General features: G+C 41.6%; 1 protein-coding gene across 9 annotated transcripts in view; it reads right to left on the bottom strand.

Annotated features, from left to right (window-relative positions):
• INPP4B (inositol polyphosphate-4-phosphatase type II B) overlaps window positions 1-13,940 on the bottom strand; it is a 696,813-nt gene that overhangs the window by 240,815 nt on the left and 442,058 nt on the right. For all 9 annotated transcript variants that reach the window (XR_014812874.1, XM_003129178.7, XM_084972777.1 and 6 more), the window contains one exon: window positions 7,136-7,186. Coding sequence is in view for 8 of the 9 variants with exons in the window: in XM_003129178.7 (XP_003129226.4) it covers window positions 7,136-7,186 (51 nt within the window). In the remaining variant the exon portion in view is untranslated. The remainder of the gene's footprint in view (window positions 1-7,135; window positions 7,187-13,940) is intronic.

Genomic DNA, 13,940 nt, shown 5'->3' with positions numbered 1-13,940 from the left:
ACAAAGAGTGGTCTTGAACAAGTTATTCCACCACCCTCAGCCTTAGTTTCCGGATGAAAATTTTGTATATGATAACGAATTCTCATAGCATAGCTATAAGATCCAGGCAAAGTATTTAGTACATTGCTAGGAAAATAGGAAGCACTGCATAAACTAGCTTGCATCGTGATTAAGGAAAGTCTACCCAGAAGTCAGCTGACTTAAATATAAGTCCATTTTAAATACTGTACAGCAGACATTATTATAACATTTTAAATCAACTATACTTCAGTAAAACTTTAAAAATAGAAAAAAAAAAGCTTGAAAACAAAAACAAAATAAAAATAAGCAAATACATTTTGGAAAAGACAGAGTATTTAAAGAAAAAGTCTATGGGCAATCCTGATTATCAAAAAGAAAAATATATGTTTAAAAATTAGATTTCGGGAAAATATAAATTAGAATAAATTTTACTAAATTTGTACTGCTATTCTTTCTACTAGGGAGAAAAGATATGAAAGTTATTGGTCCTTTACAGCGATTAGTGATGAGTACACGATTCCTTATAGCTCGACTTTTTATTAGATCACATGGAATGTTTATCAGAGCCCAGAAAATGTCAGGATCAAATAAAAAACTGTGAAAACTTGTTAAGACCTGGTCTGTAGATGAAGAAATAGGCCCATAGGCGTTAACTGGCTTACACGTTGTCACGGAACAAGTTAACATGCAGAGGTCAACTCGGAATGCAGGTTTCCTGCTTGCAGTCCAGAATTCTTTCATCCCCATCATGCTGTGCCTCATTTCCCAGACAGGCGGCAATTCCCTTTCCTCTGACAGGCTCTTGGCTGGCACAACCTGCAGCTTTGACCTTTTTGGGCTGCTCATGAGGATACAACACTCACAATGATTATTCGGGTGCAAGCACCCAAAGCTGATGATCATTAAATTGCTCTATGCTTGATTTCAATCACTCACCTGGCCGGAGAATGATATCAAGCAGTGTGGCAAAAGTTAGGCTTCTGCCTCAATTTTTGGCCCTACTCTATGGGGAGCATGCAAATAAAGAGTTCATCCGGTGAGCCCTGTCGGGGACGCTGCACCTGTCACAGATATCCAGAATGCTCACCAGGGCTGCATAGCTCCATAAAGTCTGATCCCCTGGTACTACTACCACGTAAGGACCTGGAGGAAGTACTCCCCATACACGATGCAAGTCTCCATCATCTATGTACCTCTCACAAAGCTTTTATTGAAAGTATAGATTGCCGTTATACTACAACTTGCATGGACCTCCCAAGTTTTTCCAAGTATGGTCCAGAGCTTCATTATCCAGCTTGAATGCTAGTCTGTGGCCACCGTGAACTGAGATGTGTTTGAAGCTTAACTACACATCAGTTTATAGGATATGATATGAAAAAAAGGAGTGTGAAATAGATTATTAATGATTTTTCTATTGATTACATTTTGATAATAGCTTGCATACATTGAGTTTAATAAAACACTGAAATCAATTTTGTCTGCTTCTTTTTACTCTTTTAAAAGCATAGGGGAGTTCCCGTCATGGCGTAGTGGAAACGAATCTGACTAGGAACCATGAGGTTGTGGGCTCGATCCCTGGCCTCACTCAGTGGGTTAAGGATCTGGAGTTGCCGTGCGGCTCGGATCTGGGGTTTCTGTGGCTGTGGTGTAGGCCGGTGGCTAAGGCTCCGATTAGATCCTTAGTCTGGGAACCTCCATATGCCATGGGTACAGCCCCCAAAAGACAAAAAAAGAAAAAGAAAAAGAAAAGCATAGGCTACTAGAAAATTTTAAATTACATATGTGGCATGCATTATATTTCTGCTAGACAGTGCCGGTTTTGAGGATAAATGAAGATATCCATAATATACTGACCTAGTCTCATAACGTTATATATGTATTATGGGAGGTTTTTTAAGTTGTAAAAGGTCTTTGAAGAGCCAAAGTTGATATTGTGAGACAACATCTCCTCCACATGTCTTACAGGTCAGGTCCTTTTTCACACTTCTATACTCTCAAACCTACCAGATGTGGTTGCATGGTTTCCCACCCCATAGGAAAGGACAGAGAGTAAAAGAATTATTTGTGCTGAAACAAATACATCAGAAAGAAAAACAACAACAACAACAACTGAGAGGAAACCAATTACAACTTGATCAACAATCCAAAGAAAATATTAAAAAGAACTTTAGGATAAAGCCATGTATTATAAAATTACATCTTTACTATGAATATACCTCCAAAGGACTCAGAGCACAGACTGGTATTTGCTTGACTAAGCCATTAACAAAGGTGTGTGTGCATCTAACAGATGCTGCTTTAAAAATGTATAGAATATATTTGAATGATTTGTAGTAAGAGACAAGCTCATTTTTTTTTTAATTGGAGTACTTAGCAGTTAGAGTCCTTGGCACATTTTAATGGCAGAGCCATTACCAGTTCTATGTTCTTGGCCAAGTACTTAAACCCTCAATAATATTTTCAGTGTCCAAAGAAATATTTTGAGGAGTGATGAGATGGATATTAACCAGTGGTCCTTCAGAGCTGCTCAAGGAGTAGCAATTTGTTTCTTTCCAGAATATCATGCACTCTGAGGGTGTTAGAAAGCCAAAGTGTGCTGACTTGTTCTTATTTAGGCTCATTCCTACCTGCCTGAGATGGAGTTCAGTAATATAATTGTCATTTTGTTGACTTCTGATGTGTTTTAAAATGTGTCATATTATGCAATTATCTTTAGACACTCCTCTTTTTATTATTCTGGTGGTTCTAAAAACATGACTGGCAAATCAAAATCACAGTATGCTTCAAATGCATTCAATTCATATATCATGATTTTGTCATTTACAGGCACAGAGCTAGATCTAATAGAGTGAACAAAATAGACATGACTTTTGCTATCACAGAGTTTAAGATCTAGTAAGAGTACAATAACACTACTGATACCTAATACCCATTCTGCCCACCTTTCATTCTTACTAGCATCCTGATTTTGCTTAAATCGGAATTGCACTTAGATTCCCTTCTACCCAGGGACCCCACTCTTCTCAGTGATAAGTAAGTGGCAGTGAAGATGGCCCATGGATGCAGAACCCACAAATATGGAACCCACTAATATGGAGTGCCCACTTGTAAGGGATTTTAGTATGGATTTTGATACCTGAGGGGGGTGCTGGGACTAATCTCCAAAGTTATAGAGGCATGACTGTGTATCAATTAATTTTTCCCAGTAAGTTACTGTCATCCAGAATTGAAAGAACAGGATCAGTTGATCTGAGCCTTTTCAATATGGAATGTGATACCTGAAGGTATAATGGTCAGATTGGACAATACTTTAAGAAAGGAGAAGCAAGACAATGGACAGAGCCCAGTACCTAAAAGTTATTTTTGAGTAGCTGCAGCCTTGGACAATTTCCCCCATGACTTTTTGTAACATGAGATAAAGCAGGTGTTTCCTTTAAGCCACTACTCATCCAGTTACTTGCTTCTGAATGCACTCCTAACTGATACAATAGGCATGTCACAGGATGTCTATTAAGAAGTTTCTTTTGATCCAGGAAGTATAGCCGAGTCTTTGTCAAAGATGAGGACACAAGATACAAAATGCACCACCACATGATAAGTTCAGAGAACCTCATCATAGTACCTAAAGAGGAGCCAGTTTAGAGAAACTGGCCTATTAGTAATCACGATACAGCCAGTTAATATAATGTTGGAAGAGAGAGAAGGTCAGAATATGGGGAGGATATAATTTAAGATATGAGGTGAATCTCTGTGTCATTACCCTCAAGGAGACACCTCTATCCTCAAACCCAAAGCCAAAGTCAAGGGAGTCTGGGCCCAAAAAGAGACTTATGGAGATTGGATGTGCCCAAACCATCTTTACTGCCACTGGGAACTGATGATAGTGTCTCCTTTGAGAATAATTGACTATCTAGTACCCAGTGCTGCTGGGGCTTGTAGAAAGGGTCAGCAGAGAGACGGTTCCTTCAGAACAAGATCCCCCATGGTGGGAACATATACAATAAGAAGGGGCCTCTAAGGCCTCCGGAAATAGCTCCATGTGTGCTTATGGGACAGCTGGCATTTTACTCTCACAAAAAGGACTCTGATGTGCAGTGTTAGGCTGAGAAGCATTAAACCAGCATAAAGGTAACCACACCCTCATGGTGGACAAGCAAAGGAAGGCCCTCCTCCCTCTCTTTCCTCCTGAGTAACTGAGCGATGAGAGGAGGAAAGGGAAGGATGCACATGATAACGGACCATGCCCCCCTCCACCTCATCTAGAGGCACAAAGAAGTCTGTAGCCTATAGTAAGAAGTAGTGAAGGAGAGGATGGGAGAAAATAATTTAAAATCAGAGAAAAGACTCAAGTTTTGATAGGGATGGAGTAGGATAGTTACATGGGTAGTTGCAGAAGTCCCAATAAGGGACCATAGATAGAGATGGAAACCTAGGGAAGTTTGGGAGATCACTATAAGTTAAGAATTGCTCAAGAGGACCATCAGAAAGACGCAGGCAGTTTGACAAGTGGGGGCGTGAGATATGCCTCAGGTCATTGGGTGAGGGATGGGGAGAGGCCTGCATTCAGGTTCAGACCAAGGGCAGGGGTTTAAGGACCACCCTTCTGCCATTTTGAATAAGCACCATGACAGTCCTAGTTTGACATTATAGGGCCAGATACAAAGGTGGAGTTACTACTTGAAGAAAGAGGAAGAGGCAGTCTTTTTCCACCCCCACTTCTCCTGGATTATAAAATTGTAGCCCACCTAATCCTCAGGGTAGAGCTTCCTTGCCTGCCTGCTTGCATCTCTCACAAGCACACCTATTTCTTGCTTATCACTTTGTCTCTCACTGAATTCCTTCTGTGCAGAGGCACAAAGAATCTGAACCTCAGTAAGTCCAGATCCTGGGTGAGTGATTCTCATTTAAAAAACCATGGGTTCAAGTCCCAATCTAGGTTTTGGCTGAGTTTGGGTCCCGGCCTGTGGGTTCAAGTCCCAATCTGGGTTCTGGCTGGGTTCCACTCATAAGTGCTATCAGTTTCAGCTTCAAAATGAATAAAGATGTATTCTATTCAGGAACCGAATGAGCAACAAAAGGGGGAAATGTATACAGTTAGGCCAAGCCAAGACGTCATTAAAATCTCAAGTAAGGGGATTTAACACAAAGCAGTTGTGGTAGTGAGTAGTGACAGGAGAAAAAATTAAACCAGCTCATCTTCCTTGAGCTTCAAAAAATAAATGGAAATTTTTTTAAAATAATTAACTTATTAAGAGTCATAAATTTCATTTTTTACTTTTTTTCGTTGCCATTTGCAGAAAGATGAAGGGACTTGGAGGGTACTACGCTACAGGAAATGAGACAAAGACCAACACTGCATGATATCACTTACATGTGGAATCTTAAAAACAAACGAACAACAACAACAACAAAAAACAGGAGTTCCCATCGTGGCTCAGCAGAAAAGAAGCTAACTAGCATCTATAATGACGCAGGTACAACCCCTGGCCTCGCTCAGTGGGTTAAGGATCTAGCACTGCTGTGAACTGTGGTATAGGTTGCTGGCACGGCTTGGATCCTGTGTTGCTGTGGCTGTGGTGTAGGCTGGCAGCTATGGCTCTGATTTGACCCCTAGCCTGGGAACCTCCATATGCCATGGGTAAGCCCCTAAAAAGACAAAAACAAAAAAACAAAAAAGCAGCAAACTAGTGAACATAAAAAAGAAGCAGATCCACAGATATAGAGAACAAATTAGTGTACCGGTAGGGATGGGGCAAGGGAAGAGAAGAGGGGCAAGGCTGGGGTAGGAGGGAAAAAGGTTTTTATGGGATTATAAAACTATTGATTTTTTTTAAATTATTTTAAGCAGTTATAGATTTCAAAAGACCTTACATTTTATAAAGGAATCATCAAAGGTGTGATGACAGCTTGCAATGAAAGTTCTAGTTTGAAGGAGGATGGTAAGCAATCCTCAGCCCTGCGACCTGAGCTCTGAACTGGGAGCAAAGGGCCAGTGGGGGGTAGCGGCTGGGCAGGAAGAGGGGCCTGTGGCCTGTCGGGAGGGAGGCCTGAGGCTGGAAAGACTCGCTGGTACCTTGGGAAAACCTAAGGAAGCCCACACAGTCAAGTTTGGTGAGGCTGAAAGGACTGGCAGAAAAGAAAGATTGAAGAATGAAGATTCCCTTGAGTCAAAGAGTCATTCACCCCAACCAGGGAAGAAAGCAGAAGCCTTGTTTATCGTGAGGGAGCACCAAGCGCCCCACTCCTTTGCCTTCACTAACAGAAGCGGAGGTGGCCGACTTCTCAGTCAAATCAACGCCCTCCTTCTGGAGGGCTCCCCTGGCAGGTTGGTATGGAGCCTGTTGCCAGGGGGGGAAATGAAGGATAACTAACTAGTCCAGGGCTCCCCACACCCACCCACCGGAAGAAGGTTGCCAATTGCCTGTAGGATTTCAAGGCATTTCAAATAGGCCTTTTGGTTGCCTCAGTCAGAGAGCCTCTTAGACACAACATATTTCTGGAGGCTTCCCTCCTTTCTGAATGCAAAGTCCCAGGGACCTGTTGGGCTCTTTTCAAGAACTTCTACCGCCTACTCTAATTTAGTCTAAGCAAAATCACTTGGTGCCCTCCCAGCTTCTAAAAGCTGGAGATGCAGGGGTTCAGATGGAGCAGGAAAACCTCAGCTGGATTTTCTAACACTGGGCTGCACTTTTGTGGCTGCTTCTGTTTTGACCTGTGCCACAGTGTTCCAGCGGCAGGAAACAGAAAACATCCCAGTCCCACGGCTGGTTAGTCCTCTGCCTCCTGGCTGAAGCAGCAGAGCTCACATCTGCAATTTCCCAGCCTCCTCTTGGTCCAGGAATGCTGGCTCCCAATCACATCTCAGTTACCTGCAGGGCAATTTCTGGATTCATCTCTCGCCAGCTGAACGAAGTATGAATTCACTTGAGGACGATTTTCAGGAGACAAGTATTCCATGCAGTTCAGCAAATATGTGATGGTGCCTCCTTGTATAGTCACACCCTATTAATTTAACTCAATTTTATTCGGCAGCTACCAGGCAGGAGGCCAGAGAATCCAAATGATTAGCTTAGAAGCGATGTGTATGCCTTTTGGAAATGTAAGAAACACTTACCCCAACCTCTGGCAGGGGATCCTTATGTTCAGGTAGGACACTGGTTCGAACCTATGGAGAAAAACAAACATTTTCTGTATGACTTTGGAGTAGAAACCAGTGCAGACGCTTCACACGGGTGCTGGGTTTCATTTTCCTGCATCTGGCAGCTATTCAGACTCTGTGGTGAATCATTACTGGAGGTAGCTGTGTACAACATCTGCTGTGGGCAACAACGAAGCTGTCCTTTTACAGTTCCTGAATTCTCTGATGTTCCTAAGTAGAGAGAGCTGCCGGCACCCTCACCCCATCACTTCTTGTCAAATACAGAGATATCTGGGCTATGGGTGAATCATTCTCTCTCTCTCTCTCTCTTTTTTTTTTTTGGGCTGAACCCAGGGCAGGTGGAAGTTCCAGGGCCAGGGATCGAACCTGCCCCACACAGTGAACCAAGCCACTGCAGTGACAACGATGGATCCTTAATCTGCTGAACCACAATGGAACTCTTGAATCATTTAATTTCCCTGAAAAGCAACCCTCGTTCAACAGTTAAGGAAAAGGACAGAGCTGGCATACAGGAAATCACCCCATGCATGTCTAATAAATATTTATCTCTGCTTGGGCACCAGAACTCACGGTCCTTTTAGGATATATCCCTCCTGCTTGAAAATTCTGGGCTAAATTGTGAGATACCATTATCTAGATTCATTTGAAAACGAATTCTCAATTGTGGGAGAAGAAAACAGTGTAAAATAAATAGTCACTGGGGGAAGCTCTTCATATGTTTAAAATGTATTCCCGGTGAAAAATCAACCCCACAGATAATAAGTAGACATTATGTCTCCTACTGAGTAGTGGTCCTCAATCCTGGCTGGACATTAGAATGACCTGAGGGCCTTTCAAACCATCTGTGCTCTTTCCTGTGCCCTAATAATGATTCTAATGTGTAGCGACTGAGTCTATGGTTCCCTTTTTAAGAAAAAAATTCAGATAAAAAGAAATCATAATTCTCTTTCTCACTTAAGGAAACACGAATAAAAGCAAGAAGAAAACGTAAAACCTAAATCTAGTATACATTAATTTGAAGTCAGGATGAGATAAACAAGGTAAATGAATACAGAACAATACCTAAGAACACCATTTCATTGGAGACCAGAGAGCTGGGAGGAGGGATGGCAGAGAGGAACCCAAGAACATATAATGGGCCAACATTTTAGGGGGACATTCTAACAAAATCCCTTTGGAGGTGCAGCATGACAATCGTACCACTTTCACTGTTTATGACAGACCCGGCATCATCACGTATGCAATTTGTCAGTCGTTAAGGCTCAAAATTGTTCACCAGAACACAAGATAAATGACAGGAGAGATCCCAACAGAGTAAACAACACAATTTTCAGGACACACTCAACGCAGGATGTCAGGGCAGAGCACTCATCTGCTAAGAGCATTTCCAGTTTGGGAGCTGCATTAACAATCTTCGGTCCAGAATGTTCAGATGCAACATTCAGTCTCATTATCTGCAAATAGTTAGTTGGCCTCAAAGGGTAAGGAAACTAGGAAACTATATATTAATACATAGTGAATTGTAATGGACCGTATAGTGTGTGTGCGTGTGTGTGTGTGTGTGTGTGTGTAGACACGCAGACTATATACAGTACGTGTGTAGTGTGTGTGTATGTGTATATATATATACATATATATATACACATACACATATATATATACATACATATATATATATACACATACATATATATATACACATACATATATATATATATAGAGAGAGAGAGACTATATACATGGTGTAGGATATACACACACTATACACACACACATATATATATACCAGAATGAAATACACATATAGTGAATATTCACATATATAACCCATACACACATGTATATGTATGTGTATCCCTACATCATTTTCAGAAAATACTTGACATCCAAATAACACTATATAAAGGGATATGCTTCAATTTAGAAATAAAGTGAAAATGGTCAGAAACTGGTAAACATATAGAGGACTATATAAAGTGTGTGTATGTGTATATACTATGTGATTTAACACTGGACAACAGTAGAATAATACTGACAATTCCTGTAATACAGCTGTTAAACTCCTAAATTTATATAGCTTTTATCAGCAGAACATTTATTTCTTATAAATATGAATAAATTATATAGAAAAAAAAAGATTCTTGACCCAAAGTTGTATACTATGGAAAAATCTAAAGATATTTATGGATCCAGTGTGGCTGGGTGTGTGTGTGTGTGTGGGTGTGCTTGTGAGAAGGAGAAAGAGAGAAGGAACTTCGCTTTATATAAAAGATGTATTTTTGAAAAGTACACATACGTCGCACTTTCCTAAATCATGGCATGTTTAAATCACCAGCAGAGATCCTGATTTGGAGAAAGTGAAGGACAAAGTTATGAACCAGTTTTTAACTGTATTAAGTCAGATTTCTATAGGAAATTTTTGCTTAAATCAGTATATATGCATGGTTCTAAAACTTTTATATTTAAGGTCAATACTACTGATGTTATAGTATATGGATTACACATCCATGATGGTTTTCTTGGGGGGGGGGTGTGTGAATAAGGTCCCATTACTTCTCTTTGGGACGTCAGAGTTTAGTGCGCAGGAGTAACAAATAATTCAGGACAATGTAGTAAGTTCTACGATAGAAATGGGAGCATTTATTTTCCTATGGGCATTCAGAGTGAAGAAACTCATTCAGCCTGTAAGTGTCTGAAGCAAAAGGCTTCACAGAAGAGGTGGTCTGGGCTTTGAAAAAACGAGTAGGAGTTTTAGGCAAAGAAGGATGTGACAAAGCAAGCAGGGTGTCAGGTATCAGGCATGTGGCATGGAGCTGTAAAAGCCCATCTGTGTTCCGAAGAGTGAGTATTGGGATGATATTATAACATGAGGTCCTCCAGGGATGTCAGATGTGTTTGGGGAGAGAGGTTGGGGGCCGTTTGCTGTAGAGGTCCATCAATGATGCTATGGAATTGGAGCTGTAAGCAATGTGCAGGCAATGGAAAAGTCAGCAAGGCATCCGAGCAGAGGAGTGACATGACCAGAGCCCCTGGAATCATCCCAACTCTGCCCAGAGTCACGTTGGGAGAATGATTTAACCTCTCTACGCCAGCAACCTTCTGCCCTTCTGTAGGTTATTCTCCACATGGGGTTAATAACAGACCCCATAGGCTGTTGTAAGTATGACATCTTTTCAGCCCTGAGAACAGTACTTGACACAGAGAGGGAAGAAGGGAGAACGTGAGAGAGAAAGGGAATGAAAAGACGGGGAAGGGAGAAAAAGAAAGAAGAAGAAAAGAGGCAGGAAGAGATACAGGGGAAAGAAGGGAGGAAGCAGAGACAAGGAGATAGGGCCTGAGGGAGAAATATGTCACTGAAAAATCAAATACACCCCTGACAGATACGGATGAGACCTCTTGCTGAGAAAAGGGTGGTGCAATGGCTGTCACTGGAGCATCTGGAATATTCCAGTTCATCGGCAATGTCAAGCCTCCTGAGATTTCCGACCCTTCCTTAGGAATTCATTTTCCCTTTTTTGGTCTTATTAGCAGTTCTTCTCCCTGTTTTTCTTCACCATACCCCTCCCTGTCCCTTCCTGGAACATAAGAATGTCTGCTTGACTACGCATTTAAAGTTCTTATAACTTTGTTTTATCTATATTTTTATGACATCAAATAAAGTAAGAAAGATCAATTACTAGGAGTGGCCATGTAGAAAACTATATCTTCTGTCTTGAATTTTTCTTAAGGTACCTGTAAAACAAAGTCATTTCCCTCTCAATCAACTTTATCAGCTCAACATTCTACATACTAAATTTACCCTGAAAAAAAGAAAAAGAAAAAAGGAAAATTAGGTAGCATCTAGTGAGGGACACTTCATCAAATCCTTAGAGACGAGTTCATAACTTTTAATTGTGCCAAAGCAAGAGGGTGGTTGGGCGACCACCGCCGTGGTTGACTATAGCATGCCAATCCACAAAGAATTCCTTTTTATTACAAGGAGCCTGTGGACGGCTGTCTGGAGCAGCAAAGGAAGGTGCTGATTGCTCTATTATGCATAGGTGGGTAATGCTAGGATATTGTTGGGTGTCCAGACCCAGAGAAGGGGAAGCCAGGCAGCCATAACGCTGTGTACCAGGGTGTCCAGACCTGGACCTCACTGGTCAGTGAGAAAGGGGCAACCTTCCCCCAGAAGGTCTTAGCTGGAAGGCAGAGGGGAAGGTGTTGATAATAATAGAGGAACACCCCCAGGCAGAGAAGAAAGCCCAGATCCTTTCTGAAGACTCCTGTCATGTTAGCTAAGGTCTCTGATACTGAATGTCAGGGAAACACACCTTTTTTTTTTTTTTTTCCCTAATAAAAATGTTCTCTAATTCTCTCTGTATCTCAAATTAAAACACATATCATCACATTGATTGGTTCCACTTGGAATGAGATAACAGAATTGCCTTAATCTTCAAACATATGGAAACCTGACTGTGACAGAACCGGAGCTGGATTCGTTGCTTGTTAGAGAAATGCAGACTCTCAGGCTCATTCCAGACACACAGAATCAGAGTCTTCATTTCATCAAGGCTCCCAGGTAATTCATACGCACGTTAAAGTTTGAGAAGTCTGGCCTAAAGTGCTTATGAGTGAAACAGGTCCCACATAGGAATGCCAGATACTCATTTGCACATAAACGTGTCTAAATAAGAAGCTGAGTTTATTCCTTTGGTCATGAAGGTATTTAGTGATTTTCTTTTAATGTCAAACATCTGTAAAAGCTCCAGATAATATTTTCTTTCAGAGATGCCCTCTCCTTTGTTATGCTTTGTTATATCATGTCATGGGGATGGGAATTGATCGGGGACAGAGCTGGGCTGGAATTTTGGTAAGGCTTGATGTTACAGGCTGAATCTCCATTCTCCCCACCCCTCTATCCTCAAACCCCACTCCCTCACCCCCAACTTCAAGTTCATATATTGAAAACCTAACCATGAGTAACTCAGAAGGTGACTATAATTGGACATAGGGTATTTAAGCTACAACGAGGCCACAAAGGTGGGGCGCTAATGCAATAGGACTGGTATCCTGATAAGAAGAGGAAGAGAGACCAGGGGTGCAACCCAAAGGGATGATCATGTGATGAGGCAGTGGGCGGGTGGCTATGCCGAGGAGAGAAGCCTCAGAAGAACTCATCCCTTCCAACACCTTGACCTTGGACTTCCAGAGTCCAGAACTGTGAGCAAATACACTTGCATTGCTTCATCTCCCCAGTCTGTGGTGCTTTGTTGTGGCAGCCTTAGCAAAGTAAGACACCTGTCTACATGTGTTGTAGGGTATGGCCATCCAGAACTTTCTGTAGAGAGAGATTAGCTGGTCTTTGCCCCTCAACCCTGAAAGGATGCCAGAGATTCTGAGATGTCTCAGCCTAGCTCTTTTATACAGTGGCTCGCACAGCTGCAAATGTCTTTGGAGACAGACTAGCCAGGGTTTGAGTTCCCTCTGGTCTCTAAATTTGTCATTTCATCCACACATGAAAACGGAAATCTCTGCTGGGTGCTGGTCTGTCAGCTGCCACTTTATGTTTAGCAAAGACAGATACTCAAACTTCCAGCTACTGGGAGAACCTATAAATGCTACTCCCCACCCTCCAGGTGAAAAATGGTCTTTTTAGTCCCTCGGTGTCAATTCACCACTCTCTCTAGGGCTGGGGTTTCTGCCTGGCTTTGGTCCCTTTCCCTGGATTCCTAAAACACTGTGAAACAGTGGGAGGTATCATGCTGCTTTTCATAAGCCTTTGGCCGGGTTCTTCAGCCTCCTGCCAAGGTCAGGATTCAGTAAGTCTCTTCTGAGAAAAAAATAGCCATTGATGTGCAGCCCCTGAAGTCTCAGCTTCTTACTTCATGCCACACAACTGTCGAAAGCTCTGCTGATTTCTCTTTCTCTGAGCCCTGGAGCCAAGAAAAGACCTGTTCTTTATTCCAGATTTCCCAAATGCCTCAAGAGGAAAACTCCTAGGCTCCTGATGCTCAACTCAAAAGGCCTTCCTTTCTCTGGAGTTTTAGTTTTTCGTGTCATTATTACTTCCACAGATTGATGATGTTTTCAAACATGATTTTTATAATGTTCGGCTTATTTCTAGGTGATGTCAAAGGAAGCGTTCTTTGCCCCAGTTACCACATCCTGCCCAATCTAAACTATTTAATATTTGCAAGTTATTGCAAAGCTAAGGAATCTCCCAAACATGTGATTAAGAGATGAAAAGACGATAGTCAACAGAGCATAGTAGTTTAATGTGGTTGGAGAGTCGAAAAATGCCCTTGCATGTGGGTCCATCTCTTGAGTTAAGTCGTTGATAAAACAGTTACAAATGGAAAACTGCAAGTAGTTCTTTCAGTAAAAGTAGAGTTTACTCTGAAGCCTGAGCACTATGCAACTATAATCCAAAAATTATTGAGTATGACACGCTGTCTTGATCTTTAGTAAGCAAATGTGATCATCTTCCACATGTTCAAACCTATGATGCAAATGATGTACACAAGAACATTCTATAGATTTACAAGCCAAAAGAGGTCATACTAGGAAAAATATAAGCCCTCTTAGTTTGGATGCATCTAATCTTAGAGGTTTTCCATTTCTCCAAGGCAGTGATGCTCACATCACAGCTCTCTGTTCACATGGGTCTTTTTATGCTTAATTGGTGGCTCTTAAAGACTTCTAATTTCACTATGTGAATGTGCCATTATACTAAATTCTACCAGTCATATATGGGCGTCATGTGGTTCTTTAGGTTAAT

Source organism: Sus scrofa, chromosome 8 (assembly GCF_054392235.1).
Source record: "Sus scrofa isolate SSC_HxYL_T2T_F1_AM1 chromosome 8, Sscrofa_HxYL_maternal_Yorkshire_Landrace_v2.0, whole genome shotgun sequence".
Lineage (NCBI taxonomy): Eukaryota > Metazoa > Chordata > Mammalia > Artiodactyla > Suidae > Sus > Sus scrofa.
This window is presented reverse-complemented; position numbering and strand designations above follow the sequence as displayed.